The sequence below is a fragment of the Oncorhynchus clarkii genome, unplaced genomic scaffold (assembly GCF_045791955.1).
Source record: "Oncorhynchus clarkii lewisi isolate Uvic-CL-2024 unplaced genomic scaffold, UVic_Ocla_1.0 unplaced_contig_8629_pilon_pilon, whole genome shotgun sequence".
Lineage (NCBI taxonomy): Eukaryota > Metazoa > Chordata > Actinopteri > Salmoniformes > Salmonidae > Oncorhynchus > Oncorhynchus clarkii.
The window spans coordinates 252,076-267,500 of NW_027257957.1; the positions used below are offsets into that span (position 1 = coordinate 252,076).

A 15,425-nucleotide genomic window follows, 5' to 3' on the forward strand; every position below is an offset into this window, starting at 1 on the left:
GCTCCCCTCTATAACCACTCTGTCTCTGAGAGGGAGTCAGTGTAGTGCTCCCCTCTATAACCACTCTGTCTCTGAGAGTCAGTGTAGTGCCCCCCTCTAAAACCACTCTGTCTCTGAGAGGGAGTCAGTGTAGTGCTCCCCTCTATAACCACTCTGTCTCTGAGAGTCAGTGTAGTGCCCCCCTCTATAACCACTCTGTCTCTGAGAGGGAGTCAGTGTAGTGCTCCCCTCTATAACCACTCTGTCTCTGAGAGGGAGTCAGTGTAGTGCTCCCCTCTATAACCACTCTGTCTCTGAGAGGGAGTGTAGTGCTCCCCTCTATAACCACTCTGTCTCTGAGAGGGAGTCAGTGTAGTGCTCCCCTCTATAACCACTCTGTCTCTGAGAGGGAGTCAGTGTAGTGCTCCCCTCTATAACCACTCTGTCTCTGAGAGGGAGTCAGTGTAGTGCTCCCCTCTATAACCACTCTGTCTCTGAGAGGGAGTCAGTGTAGTGCCCCCCTCTATAACCACTCTGTCTCTGAGAGGGAGTCAGTGTAGTGCTCCCCTCTATAACCACTCTGTCTCTGAGAGGGAGTCAGTGTAGTGCTCCCCTCTATAACCACTCTGTCTCTGAGAGGGAGTCAGTGTAGTGCTCCCCTCTATAACCACTGTCTCTGAGAGGGAGTCAGTGTAGTGCTCCCCTCTATAACCACTCTGTCTCTGAGAGGGAGTCAGTGTAGTGCTCCCCTCTATAACCACTGTCTCTGAGAGGGAGTCAGTGTAGTGCTCCCCTCTATAACCACTCTGTCTCTGAGAGTCAGTGTAGTGCTCCCCTCTATAACCACTCTGTCTCTGAGAGGGAGTCAGTGTAGTGCTCCCCTCTATAACCACTCTGTCTCTGAGAGTCAGTGTAGTGCTCCCCTCTATAACCACTCTGTCTCTGAGAGGGAGTCAGTGTAGTGCTCCCCTCTATAACCACTCTGTCTCTGAGAGTCAGTGTAGTGCTCCCCTCTATAACCACTCTGTCTCTGAGAGGGAGTCAGTGTAGTGCTCCCCTCTATAACCACTCTGTCTCTGAGAGTCAGTGTAGTGCTCCCCTCTATAACCACTCTGTCTCTGAGAGGGAGTCAGTGTAGTGCTCCCCTCTATAACCACTCTGTCTCTGAGAGGGAGTCAGTGTAGTGTCCCCCTCTATAACCACTCTGTCTCTGAGAGGGAGTCAGTGTAGTGCTCCCCTCTATAACCACTCTGTCTCTGAGAGGGAGTCAGTGTAGTGCTCCCCTCTATAACCACTCTGTCTCTGAGAGGGAGTCAGTGTAGTGCTCCCCTCTATAACCTCTCTGTCTCTGAGAGTCAGTGTAGTGCTCCCCTCTATAACCACTCTGTCTCTGAGAGTCAGTGTAGTGCTCCCCTCTATAACCTCTCTGTCTCTGAGAGTCAGTGTAGTGCTCCCCTCTATAACCACTCTGTCTCTGAGAGGGAGTCAGTGTAGTGCTCCCCTCTATAACCACTCTGTCTCTGAGAGGGAGTCAGTGTAGTGCTCCCCTCTATAACCACTCTGTCTCGGAGAGGGAGTCAGTGTAGTGCTCCCCTCTATAACCACTCTGTCTCTGAGAGGGAGTCAGTGTAGTGCTCCCCTCTATAACCACTCTGTCTCTGAGAGTCAGTGTAGTGCTCCCCTCTATAACCACTCTGTCTCTGAGAGTCAGTGTAGTGCTCCCCTCTATAACCACTGTCTCTGAGAGGGAGTCAGTGTAGTGCTCCCCTCTATAACCTCTGTCTCTGAGAGGGAGTCAGTGTAGTGCTCCCCTCTATAACCTCTGTCTCTGAGAGGGAGTCAGTGTAGTGTCCCCCTCTATAACCACTCTGTCTCTGAGAGTCAGTGTAGTGCTCCCCTCTATAACCACTCTGTCTCTGAGAGGGAGTCAGTGTAGTGTCCCCCTCTATAACCACTCTGTCTCTGAGAGTCAGTGTAGTGCTCCCCTCTATAACCACTCTGTCTCTGAGAGGGAGTCAGTGTAGTGCTCCCCTCTATAACCACTCTGTCTCTGAGAGGGAGTCAGTGTAGTGCTCCCCTCTATAACCTCTCTGTCTCTGAGAGGGAGTCAGTGTAGTGCTCCCCTCTATAACCACTCTGTCTCTGAGAGGGAGTCAGTGTAGTGCTCCCCTCTATAACCACTCTGTCTCTGAGAGTGAGTCAGTGTAGTGCTCCCCTCTATAACCACTCTGTCTCTGAGAGTCAGTGTAGTGCTCCCCTCTATAACCACTCTGTCTCTGAGAGGGAGTCAGTGTAGTGCTCCCCTCTATAACCACTGTCTCTGAGAGGGAGTCAGTGTAGTGCTCCCCTCTATAACCACTCTGTCTCAGAGAGTCAGTGTAGTGCTCCCCTCTATAACCACTCTGTCTCTGAGAGGGAGTCAGTGTAGTGCTCCCCTCTATAACCACTGTCTCTGAGAGGGAGTCAGTGTAGTGCTCCCCTCTATAACCACTCTGTCTCAGAGAGTCAGTGTAGTGCTCCCCTCTATAACCACTCTGTCTCTGAGAGTCAGTGTAGTGCTCCCCTCTATAACCACTCTGTCTCTGAGAGGGAGTCAGTGTAGTGTCCCCCTCTATAACCACTCTGTCTCTGAGAGGGAGTCAGTGTAGTGTCCCCCTCTATAACCACTCTGTCTCTGAGAGGGAGTCAGTGTAGTGTCCCCCTCTATAACCACTCTGTCTCTGAGAGGGAGTCAGTGTAGTGTCCCCCTCTATAACCTCTCTGTCTCTGAGAGTCAGTGTAGTGTCCCCCTCTATAACCACTCTGTCTCTGAGAGGGAGTCAGTGTAGTGTCCCCCTCTATAACCACTCTGTCTCTGAGAGGGAGTCAGTGTAGTGCTCCCCTCTATAACCACTCTGTCTCAGAGAGTCAGTGTAGTGCTCCCCTCTATAACCACTCTGTCTCTGAGAGGGAGTCAGTGTAGTGTCCCACTCTATAACCACTCTGTCTCTGAGAGGGAGTCAGTGTAGTGTCCCCCTCTATAACCACTCTGTCTCTGAGAGGGAGTCAGTGTAGTGTCCCCCTCTATAACCACTCTGTCTCTGAGAGGGAGTCAGTGTAGTGCTCCCCTCTATAACCACTCTGTCTCGGAGAGTCAGTGTAGTGCTCCCCTCTATAACCACTCTGTCTCTGAGAGGGAGTCAGTGTAGTGTCCCCCTCTATAACCACTCTGTCTCTGAGAGGGAGTCAGTGTAGTGTCGCCCTCTATAACCACTCTGTCTCTGAGAGGGAGTCAGTGTAGTGCCCCCCTCTATAACCACTCTGTCTCTGAGAGGGAGTCAGTGTAGTGTCCCCCTCTATAACCACTCTGTCTCTGAGAGGGAGTCAGTGTAGTGTCCCCCTCTATAACCACTCTGTCTCTGAGAGGGAGTCAGTGTAGTGCTCCCCTCTATAACCACTCTGTCTCTGAGAGGGAGTCAGTGTAGTGTCCCCCTCTATAACCACTGTCTCTGAGAGGGAGTCAGTGTAGTGTCCCCCTCTATAACCACTCTGTCTCTGAGAGGGAGTCAGTGTAGTGCTCCCCTCTATAACCACTCTGTCTCTGAGAGGGAGTCAGTGTAGTGCTCCCCTCTATAACCACTCTGTCTCTGAGAGGGAGTCAGTGTAGTGTCCCCCTCTATAACCACTGTCTCTGAGAGGGAGTCAGTGTAGTGTCCCCCTCTATAACCACTCTGTCTCTGAGAGGGAGTCAGTGTAGTGCTCCCCTCTATAACCACTCTGTCTCTGAGAGGGAGTCAGTGTAGTGTCCCCCTCTATAACCACTGTCTCTGAGAGGGAGTCAGTGTAGTGTCCCCCTCTATAACCACTCTGTCTCTGAGAGGGAGTCAGTGTAGTGTCCCCCTCTATAACCTCTCTGTCTCTGAGAGTCAGTGTAGTGTCCCCCTCTATAACCACTCTGTCTCTGAGAGGGAGTCAGTGTAGTGTCCCCCTCTATAACCACTCTGTCTCTGAGAGGGAGTCAGTGTAGTGCTCCCCTCTATAACCACTCTGTCTCAGAGAGTCAGTGTAGTGCTCCCCTCTATAACCACTCTGTCTCTGAGAGGGAGTCAGTGTAGTGTCCCCCTCTATAACCACTCTGTCTCTGAGAGGGAGTCAGTGTAGTGTCCCCCTCTATAACCACTCTGTCCCCCTCTATAACCACTCTGTCTCTGAGAGGGAGTCAGTGTAGTGTCCCCCTCTATAACCACTCTGTCTCTGAGAGGGAGTCAGTGTAGTGCTCCCCTCTATAACCACTCTGTCTCGGAGAGTCAGTGTAGTGCTCCCCTCTATAACCACTCTGTCTCTGAGAGGGAGTCAGTGTAGTGCTCCCCTCTATAACCACTCTGTCTCGGAGAGGGAGTCAGTGTAGTGCTCCCCTCTATAACCACTCTGTCTCTGAGAGGGAGTCAGTGTAGTGTCCCCCTCTATAACCACTCTGTCTCTGAGAGGGAGTCAGTGTAGTGTCCCCCTCTATAACCACTCTGTCTCTGAGAGGGAGTCAGTGTAGTGCCCCCCTCTATAACCACTCTGTCTCTGAGAGGGAGTCAGTGTAGTGTCCCCCTCTATAACCACTCTGTCTCTGAGAGGGAGTCAGTGTAGTGTCCCCCTCTATAACCACTCTGTCTCTGAGAGGGAGTCAGTGTAGTGCTCCCCTCTATAACCACTCTGTCTCTGAGAGGGAGTCAGTGTAGTGTCCCCCTCTATAACCACTGTCTCTGAGAGGGAGTCAGTGTAGTGTCCCCCTCTATAACCACTCTGTCTCTGAGAGGGAGTCAGTGTAGTGCTCCCCTCTATAACCACTCTGTCTCTGAGAGGGAGTCAGTGTAGTGCTCCCCTCTATAACCACTCTGTCTCTGAGAGGGAGTCAGTGTAGTGCTCCCCTCTATAACCACTCTGTCTCTGAGAGGGAGTCAGTGTAGTGCTCCCCTCTATAACCACTCTGTCTCTGAGAGGGAGTCAGTGTAGTGCTCCCCTCTATAACCACTCTGTCTCGGAGAGTCAGTGTAGTGCTCCCCTCTATAACCACTCTGTCTCAGAGAGTCAGTGTAGTGCTCCCCTCTATAACCTCTCTGTCTCTGAGAGGGAGTCAGTGTAGTGTCCCCCTCTATAACCACTGTCTCTGAGAGGGAGTCAGTGTAGTGTCCCCCTCTATAACCACTCTGTCTCTGAGAGGGAGTCAGTGTAGTGCTCCCCTCTATAACCACTCTGTCTCTGAGAGGGAGTCAGTGTAGTGCTCCCCTCTATAACCACTCTGTCTCTGAGAGGGAGTCAGTGTAGTGCTCCCCTCTATAACCACTCTGTCTCTGAGAGGGAGTCAGTGTAGTGCTCCCCTCTATAACCACTCTGTCTCTGAGAGGGAGTCAGTGTAGTGCTCCCCTCTATAACCACTCTGTCTCGGAGAGTCAGTGTAGTGCTCCCCTCTATAACCACTCTGTCTCAGAGAGTCAGTGTAGTGCTCCCCTCTATAACCTCTCTGTCTCTGAGAGGGAGTCAGTGTAGTGTCATGGGTAATTCCTGGAGAAATCAGGAGTATCTAAATGATAGACGATGTGTTTTAACAATGGAACATCAGAATATCTTTTTTGTAATTCCCCTCATTCATACAACGGATGGGTCTAATGCTGAATGCCGATTGGTTAAAACCGCATTCCAGCCGGTGTCTATTCCATAAGTTACCACCCGCTAAATCCATGACGTTATAATGCCTATTTACTCTGTTCCATCTGACTGCTGCAATCCACTGTCTCATCGGCCCAGCCAGGCAATTTATAAACATTGATCTCCACTATAAAAATCATCTAGACATTATCTCACATTTCTTTTTCGACTAACATTTTGTTTTCAACCGTGGAGATTTGTATAAACCTCGCTGTCTGTCTCCCAGACATTTTACCACAATGTTTAAATATTCAGATTCTATCTCCATAGTAACGAACGTGGATATATATACAACGAAATGTCAATTGAAAAAAAAAAGGTCAAACGAAACTAAGTGCAGCTGGTTCTTTCCAGGTTCAGTCTGAAGTGATTGTGTGAGCTGTGTTGTTGTCTAGCTCCTCTGAACAACAGTGTCCAGGTTCAGTCTGAAGTGATTGTGTTAGCTGTGTTGTTGTCTAGCTCCTCTTAAACAACACTGTCCTGATGAGAGAGCACATTTTCTACGCCAGGTGAAATCACACCTCGTTAGCTCATTGTTATGGATGTTTCCAAATAAGAGTTACTAGGAAACAGCTGAAACTAACGCAAATGTGTCTATTCTGCTGTTATTCTGACAGCGCTGTTTGACGTGACTGTAAGTTAGCCGTAGTTGGCTAGCTAGCAAGGGACAAGAACGTTGCTAACCAGTATGACAATGGAACATTAAGAACGAACGACTGGGTCACGTCTCTAGTAACCAGAACCAATAGAACGAACGATCAGCCGGCTTGGGTAGCAACCCTAGATTTGTGTCGGGACTATATTGAATGAAATAGTATGACGAAATTAATTAAAATAACCTTTTTTTTAAATGAAAATATGTCGATAATTATTTGAACATGTTGGTAAAGCCCTCGAAGCCGGTGTTTGTAGGACTGCAGTGACCTTTTGGTTACTGGCCCAACGCTCTAACCACTAGGCTGCCTGCTGCCCCTCCACTCTAACCGTTAGGCTGCCTGCTGCCCCTCCACTCTAACCACTAGGCTGCCTGCTGCCCCTCCACTCTAACCACTAGGCTGCCTGCTGCCCCTCCACTCTAACCTCTAGGCTGCCTGCTGCCCCTCCACTCTAACCACTAGGCTGCCTGCTGCCCCTACGCTCTAACCACTAGGCTGCCTGCTGCCCCTACGCTCTAACCACTAGGCTGCCTGCTGCCCCTCCACTCTAACCACTAGGCTTCCTGCCGTCCCTACGCTCTAACCACTAGGCTGCCTGCTGCCCCTACGCTCTAAACACTGGGCTGCCTGCTGCCCCTCCACTCTAACCACTAGGCTTCCTGCCGTCCCTACGCTCTAACCACTAGGCTGCCTGCTGCCCCTCCACTCTAACCACTAGGCTGCCTGCTGCCCCTCCCCTCTAACCACTAGGCTGCCTGCTGCCCCTCAACTCTAACCACTAGGCTGCCTGCTGCCCCTCCACTCTAACCACTAGGCTGCCTGCTGCCCCTCCACTCTAACCACTAGGCTGCCTGCTGCCCCTCCACTCTAACCACTAGGCTACCTGCTGGTTACTGGCCCAACGCTCTAACCACTAGGCTGCCTGCTGCCCCTCCACTCTAACCACTAGGCTGCCTGCTGCCCCTCCACTCTAACCACTAGGCTGCCTGCTGCCCCTCCACTCTAACCACTAGGCTACCTGCTGGTTACTGGCCCAACGCTCTAACCACTAGGCTGCCTGCTGCCCCTCCACTCTAACCGCTAGGCTGCCTGCTGCCCCTCCACTCTAACCACTAGGCTGCCTGCTGCCCCTCAACTCTAACCACTAGGCTGCCTGCTGCCCCTCCACTCTAACCACTAGGCTGCCTGCTGCCCCTCCACTCTAACCACTAGGCTGCCTGCTGCCCCTCCACTCTAACCACTAGGCTACCTGCTGGTTACTGGCCCAACGCTCTAACCACTAGGCTGCCTGCTGCCCCTCCACTCTAACCACTAGGCTGCCTGCTGCCCCTCCACTCTAACCACTAGGCTGCCTGCTGCCCCTCCACTCTAACCACTAGGCTACCTGCTGGTTACTGGCCCAACGCTCTAACCACTAGGCTGCCTGCTGCCCCTCCACTCTAACCGCTAGGCTGCCTGCTGCCCCTCCACTCTAACCACTAGGCTGCCTGCTGCCACTGTTATATACTGCTGTGTATTATTCTGTAGTTGTAATCACCATCTCTGTCTCTCTGTCTCTCTCTGTCTGTCTCTCTCTCTCTCTCTCTCTCTCTCTCTCTCTCTCTCTCTCTCTCTCTCTCTCTCTCTCTCTCTCTCTCTCTCTCTCTCTGTCTCGCTGTCTCTCTCTCTCTCTCTGTCTCTGTCTCTCTGTCTCTCTGTCTCTCTGTCTCGCTGTCTCTCTCTCTCTCTCTCTGTCTCTATCTCTCTCTGTCTCTCTCTCTCTCTGTCTCTCTCTCTCTGTGTCTCTCTCTCTCTCTCTGTCTCTTTCTCTGTCTCTCTCTCTCTGTATCTCTCTCTCTGTCTCTCTCTTTCTGTCTCTCTCCGTCTCTCTGTCTCTCTCTCTCTCTTAGCAGTCCTATGCCCCTCCCCCTTCCACCATGGTCCCTCCCAGTCCCAGCCCTAACAACGGTCACCACAGAGGAGGAGGAGGAGGCTGTAGTATGGAGCAGCTCAGTCAAACTAACCTGTACATCAGAGGACTGCCCTCTGGGACCAGTGACCAGGACCTCATCAAACTATGTCAACCGTAAGTGGAGATTTCTCTCTATTAGTGAACTGGATATATCATTACTTTACTACCACCACTGACTGGACTAAACATGTGATTCCAGGTGAGAGCTATGATCGCTTATTGATGTCACTTGTTAATTCCACATCAATCAGTGTAGATGAAGGTGTTCCCAAACTGGGGTAGGCAGGGGTATGCCCAATGCAGTCGGAGTTATGACAAATACAAATGCATTTAAAAAAATATATATATATATATATATATATATACAAATTTAAATTCATTTATATTTTCCAATGGGGGCTATACATTTGGGTTTTTCTCCTCGCCTGAGTAGCCTTGTTTCACTGCCAAAAATACAATTCAACCATCTGGTGTTCAGCGAAAAAAGAACCAAATATTAAATACAGGTGGCCTAGTCAAATAATGAACATCCAATCACATTAACCGTTACTCTCTACTAGGACATCATACTGCTACTACCGCTAGGACATCATACTGCTACGACCAGCAGGACTACACCTGCAGCAGGACTACACCTGCACCTGCCATTTGGCACCTGCCATTTGTTGTTAGCACTGCTAGCATGGACACTGACAGGTGTGAATCTGATGCAGCCGAAAAGCTAACGCCCCCTTACCCGGGAAAGCACCAAGATACTGCCCCTTATCCGGGAAAGCCCCAAGCTACTGCCCCTTACCCGGGAAAACCCCAAGCTACTGCCCCTTATCCGGGAAAGCCCCAAGCTACTGCCCCTTATCCGGGAAAGCCCCAAGCTACTGCCCCTTATCCGGGAAAGCCCCAAGCTACTGCCCCTTATCTGGGAAAGCCCCAAGCTACTGCCCCTTACCCGGGAAAGCACCAAGCTACTGCCCCTTATCCGGGAAAGACCCAAGCTACTGCCCCTTTTCCGGGAAAGCCCCAAGCTACTGCCCCCCTTACCAGGGAAAGCACCAAGCTACTGCCCCTTACCCGGGAAAGCCCCAAGCTACTGCCCCTTACCCAGGAAAGCACAAAGCTACTGCCCCCTTACCCAGGAAAGCACCAAGCTACTGTCCACCTTACCCGGGAAAGCACCAAGCTACTGTCCCCCTTACCCGGGAAAGCACCAAGCTACTGTCCCCCTTACCCGGGAATGCACCAAGCTACTGCCCCCTTACCCGGGAAAGCACCAAGCTACTGCCCCCTGACCCGGGAAAGCACCAAGCTACTGCCCCCTGACCCGGGAAAGCACCAAACTACTGCCCCCTTACCCGGGAAAGCACCAAGCTACTGCCTCCTTACCCGGGAAAGCACCAAGCTACTGTCCCCCTTACCCGGGAAAGCACCAAGCTACTGCCCCCTTACCCGGGAAAGCACCAAGCTACTGCCCCCTTACCCGGGAAAGCACCAAGCTACTGCCCCCTGACCCGGGAAAGCACCAAGCTACTGCCCCCTGACCCGGGAAAGCACCAAACTACTGCCCCCTTACCCGGGAAAGCACCAAACTACTGCCCCCTGACCCGGGAAAGCCCCGAACCACAGAGAGGGACGTTGGACCATCGAAGAGGCGCAAATATGATGAGAACTACATTGATTTGGGGTTCACTTATATTGGGAGTAGTGCCTTTCCTCAGCCACAGTGTGTTATATGTGCAAAAGTACTATCTCACAACTCAATGAAACCTTCACTCTTGCGCAGACATTTAGAAACAAAACATGACCATTTGAAAAAAAGAAGCTACAGGAGTTTTTTGAGTGAGATTTTTAAACGACTTTCGAGTAGTAAGACATGTATAAAAACAAGAGTTACCATTAATAAGAAGGGGCTAGAAGTGTTTTATATGGTGAGCTACCGAGTGGCTGGGACAGGCAAGACCCATACTATTGTGGAGGACTTCATTATTCCTGCTGCAGTGGATATGTCTGGGACAATGCTGGGTGGAAAAGTCCCAGAAAACTATACAGACAATGTCTTCATCAAACAACACTGTTTCACGACACATCACTGCTCCTTCACCTCAAACTGTAAATACATAATCAAATCTAATGTATTTATATAGCCCTTCGTACATCAGCTGATATCTCAAAGTGCTGTACAGAAACCCAGCCTAAAACCCCAAACAGCAAGCAATTAGATTATAACAGTACAAGATGTTCAAATGTTCATCAATGACCAGCAGGGTCAGATAATAATAATCACAGTAGTTGTCGAGGGTGCAACAGGTCAGCACCTCAGGAGTAAATGTCACAGCTATGATACTACGTAGCCTGAATCAGTGTGTGGGTGTTTCCTCCTCCATCTCTCTGTGAACTAGCAGCTATGATACTACGTAGCCTGACTCAGTGTGTGGGTGTTTCCTCCTCCATCTCTCTGTGAACTAGCAGCTATGATACTACGTAGCCTGACTCAGGGTGTAGGTGTTTTCTGTGTGGTTATTAGGCTCTGTGAAGCCATGTTGTCATTTATACTGTGTGGGTAGTAATATCTGTGAAGCCATGTGGGTAGTAGTATCTATGAAGCTATGTTATGGTTTATACTGAGTGGGTAGTATGCTCTGTGAAGCCATGTTTTGGTTTATACTGAGTGGGTAGTAGGATCTGTGAAGCCATGTTATAATTCATACTGAGTGGGTAGTATGCTCTGTGAAGCCATGTTATAATTCATACTGAGTGGGTAGTAGTATCTGTGAAGCCATGTTATAATTCATACTGAGTGGGAAGTATGCTCTGTGAAGCCATGTTATAGTTCATACTGAGTGGGTAGTAGGCTCTGTGAAGCCATGTTGTGGTTTATACTGAGTGGGTAGTAGTATCTGTGAAGCCATGTTATAATTCATACTGAGTGGGTAGTAGGCTCTGTGAAGCCATGTTGTGGTTTATACTGAGTGGGTAGTAGTATCTGTGAAGCCATGTTATAATTCATACTGAGTGGGTAGTAGTATCTGTGAAGCCATGTTATAATTCATACTGAGTGGGAAGTATGCTCTGTGAAGCCATGTTATAGTTCATACTGAGTGGGTAGTATGCTCTGTGAAGTCATGTTGTGGTTTATACTGAGTGGGTAGTAGTATCTGTGAAGCCATGTTATAATTCATACTGAGTGGGTAGTAGGCTCTGTGAAGCCATGTTATGGTTTATACTGAGTGGGTAGTATGCTCTGTGAAGCCATGTTATAGTTCATACTGAGTGGGTAGTAGGCTCTGTGAAGCCATGTTATGGGTTATACTGAGTGGGTAGTAGGCTCTGTGAAGCCATGTTATAATTCATACTGAGTGGGTAGTAGTATCTGTGAAGCCATGTTATGGTCTATACTGAGTGGGTCGTAGGCTGTGTGTAATGGTTCATGCTGCGTACTGTAGTATCATAGCTGTGTTGGGGACCTCTCTCTGTCACCCCTCCTTTTCCTGTGTAGAGAAGAGAGGAGACACCCCTCCCAGTCAGCCAGCCAGCCCTATCCCTTCCGCTCGTCTCCCTCCGCCAGTTCCTCTCCAGACCCTTCCTCACTGACGTATCGCCATGCAGGCGAGCCGCGAGCTTTGGGGGTCCACGCGCCTGTCAGCGACGTCAATTTGTTTTTAAATGTAAGAAACCCTCCAAAAAGTCATTCCCTAAACATATTTAATTTCCATATGTACTAGGAAGTGAAGGGTTTGCTTCAGGAAGGGAAATGAACAAGACCAAACATATGGATTGAAGGTATAAGATGATATGGGGTCAAGGCTACAAACGGTCGCCGGTGAAATGACCTGGCGTTGACTCAGGTGTTCAAACGAACATATCAGACCGAGAGTCTAATGCTTCTCAGGTCGTTCTTTATGAGTTTTAGTTTAGAAAAATGACCTCTCAGCAGAAGCGACAGTTACAGGATGGTAAAAACAGCGGGATTACCATGGCAACATCAGGGAAACTGGGCGGAAGGCAGGAGGGCTTCAAATAGAGCAGATCTGCAATATCTTTCATTGAGCTTCTCGTTCTCCTTAATTGCTGAAGAGTTGAACCGTACAGGAAGCTCTGGGACAGGTCGTCTGGATACTGGACAGACACGGTACAGGAAGAGATGAACCGTAGAGGAAGCTCTGGAACAGGTCGTCTGGATACTGGACAGACACGGTACAGGAAGAGATGAACCGTACAGGAAGCTCTGGGACAGGTCGTCTGGATACTGGACAGACAATACATTACCAGATGCAATCAGATTATCATCTTTAACAGAAAACATTTTGTTGAGGGCTTTGAACAACAAACAAAATAAAAAAGTTGTTTTGTGATTTTGTTGATAGTGGTGAACCAGCGTATGAGTTCTGTGGTTACAATATCAACAGTCCCTTATCTCTCTGGTATACGTTGGTCCCTTATCTCTCTGGTATACGTTGGTCCCTTATCTCTCTGGTAAACGTTGGTCCCTTATTTCTCTGGTAAACGTTGGTCCCTTATCTCTCTGGTATACGTTGGTCCCTTATCTCTCTGGTAAACGTTGGTCCCTTATCTCTCTGGTAAACGTTGGTCCCTTATCTCTCTGGTATACGTTGGTCCCTTATCTCTCTGGTATACGTTGGTCCCTTATCTCTCTGGTAAAAGTTGGTCCCTTATCTCTCTGGTATACGTTGGTCCCTTATCTCTCTGGTAAACGTTGGTCCCTTATCTCTCTGGTAAACGTTGGTCCCTTATCTCTCTGGTAAACGTTGGTCCCTTATCTCTCTGGTAAACGTTGGTCCCTTATCTCTCTGGTATACGTTGGTCCCTTATCTCTCTGGTAAAAGTTGGTCCCTTATCTCTTGGTAAACGTTGGTCCCTTATCTCTCTGGTAAACGTTGGTCCCTTATCTCTCTGGTAAACATCGGTCCCTTATCTCTCTGGTAAATTTTGGTCCCTTATCTCTCTGGTAAACGTTGGTCCCTTATCTCTCTGGTAAACGTTGGTCCCTTATCTCTCTGGTATACGTTGGTCCCTTATCTCTCTGGTATACGTTGGTCCCTTATCTCTCTGGTATACGTTGGAATGCATCATTCAAGACCACTTTTAAATGTTGTCCAGCGCAATGGGCATCTAATGTATAATGTCTGGAAAGACGGTCTGGGTTGGCGAAAGTCAGGATAGAAAACACAACCTGGACTTCCTGGAAAACCTTGGTGAAAACAGTCAGGCCTACAGTCTGGACCTCAAAGCCTTGGTGAAAACAGTCAGGCCCACAACCTGGACTTCTAGGCCTTGGTGAAAACAGTCAGGCCCACAGTCTGGACCTCAAAAGCCTTGGTGAAAACAGTCAGGCCCTCAACCTGGACTTCTAGGTCTTTGTGAAAACAGTCAGGCCCTCAACCTGGACTTCTAGGCCTTGGTGAAAACAGTCAGGCCCACAGTCTGGACCTCAAAGCCTTGGTGAAAACAGTCAGGCCCACAACCTGGACTTCTAGGCCTTGGTGAAAACAGTCAGGCCCACAACCTGGACCTCAAAGCCTTGGTGAAAACAGTCAGGCCCCCGGTCTGGACCTCAAAGCCTTGGTGAAAACAGTCAGGTCCCCAGTCTGGACCTCCAGGCCTTGGTGAAAACAGTCAGGTCCCCAGTCTGGACCTCCAGGCCTTGGTGAAAACAGTCAGGTCCCCAGTCTGGTCCTCCAGGCCTTGGTGAAAACAGTCAGGCCCACAACCTGGACCTCTCACAACCTGGATTTCAGCACCGTGGACAGCGATCGGTAGTCTATATCAAACTCCGACCTTGCGGGGGTCCATAGAAAATGCGTTACGCCTGTTCCCTTAGTCCCTCGTATCCCTGGCTGGTCCCAGGTCCTTTCTAGTCCCTTAGTCCCCCCAATCCTGGCTGGTCCCAGTTAATTTCTAGTCCCTTAGTTCCTCGTATCCCTGGCTGGTCCCAGTTCATTTCTAGTCCCTTAGTCCCTCGTATCCCTGGCTGGTCCCAGTTCATTTCTAGTCCCTTAGTCCCTCCTATCCCTGGCTGGTCCCAGTTCATTTCTAGTCCCTTAGTCCCTCGTATCCCTGGCTGGTCCCAGGTCCTTTCTAGTCTCTTAGTCCCCCCCAACCCTGGCTGGTCCCAGGTCCTTTCTAGACCCTTAGTCCCCCCAACCCTTGCTGGTCCCAGGTCCTTTTTAGTCCCTTAGTCCCTCGTATCCCTGGCTGGTCCCAGTTCATTTCTAGTCCCTTAGTCCCCCCAATCCTGGCTGGTCCCAGTTCATTTCTAGTCCCGTAGTCCCTCGTATCCCTGGCTGGTCCCAGTTTATTTCTAGTCCCATAGTCCCTCGTATCCCTGGCTGGTCCCAGTTAATTTCTAGTCCCTTAGTCCCTCGTATCCCTCGCTGGTCCCAGTTCATTTCTAGTCCCGTAGTCCCTCATATACCTGGCTGGTCCCAGTTCATTTCTAGTCCCATAGTCCCTCGTATCCCTGGCTGGTCCCAGTTTATTTCTAGTGCCATAGTCCCTCGTATCCCTGGCTGGTCCCAGTTAATTTCTAGTCCCTTAGTCCCTCGTATCCCTGGCTGGTCCCAGTTCATTTCTAGTCCCGTAGTCCCTCATATCCTTGGCTGGTCCCAGTTCATTTCTAGTCCCGTAGTCCCTCATATCCCTGGCTGGTCCCAGTTCATTTCTAGTCCCTTAGTCCCTCGTATCCCTGGCTGGTCCCAGTTCATTTCTAGTCTCTTAGTCCCCCCCAACCCTGGCTGGTCCCAGGTCCTTTCTAGTCCCGTAGTCCCTCGTATCCTTGGCTGGTCCCATATCTATATGCACGTTAAGCAACTCCCAGCTACCAGTTTTAGCTGTCTGAAGCACATAGAAGGGACCAGCCCCAGCTCCAGCCCCCCCCCCCCCCCCCCCCCTGCTGGCCCTCATAGAAGGGACCAGCTCCAGCCCCCCCCCCCCTCCCTTCTCCTCCCTGCTGGCCCTCTTGACTTCAGGCCTCAAGTTGCCAATGAGAACCAGTTGCCTTAAATAATAGTGTTTTATGGATATTGCACATTTATAAAAAACAGACTAGACAGCTAGTGGCCCAGCCCTAGGGTGTGGTTGGCACAAAGGAGAGAGGGAGAGAGAGAGAGAGAGAGAGAGAGAGAGACTAACACAAACAGAGAGAGAGATAG

General features: G+C 50.1%; 1 protein-coding gene across 2 annotated transcripts in view; it reads left to right on the top strand.

Moving 5' to 3' along the window:
• Window positions 1–15,425, top strand: part of LOC139394262 (RNA-binding motif, single-stranded-interacting protein 3-like) — a 162,335-nt gene that overhangs the window by 72,816 nt on the left and 74,094 nt on the right. The window contains exon 2 of one of the 2 annotated variants that reach the window (XM_071142286.1): window positions 8,201–8,376. In XM_071142286.1, coding sequence (XP_070998387.1) covers window positions 8,201–8,376 — 176 coding nt within the window. The remainder of the gene's footprint in view (window positions 1–8,200; window positions 8,377–15,425) is intronic. The other variant, XM_071142287.1, reaches the window with a different exon arrangement.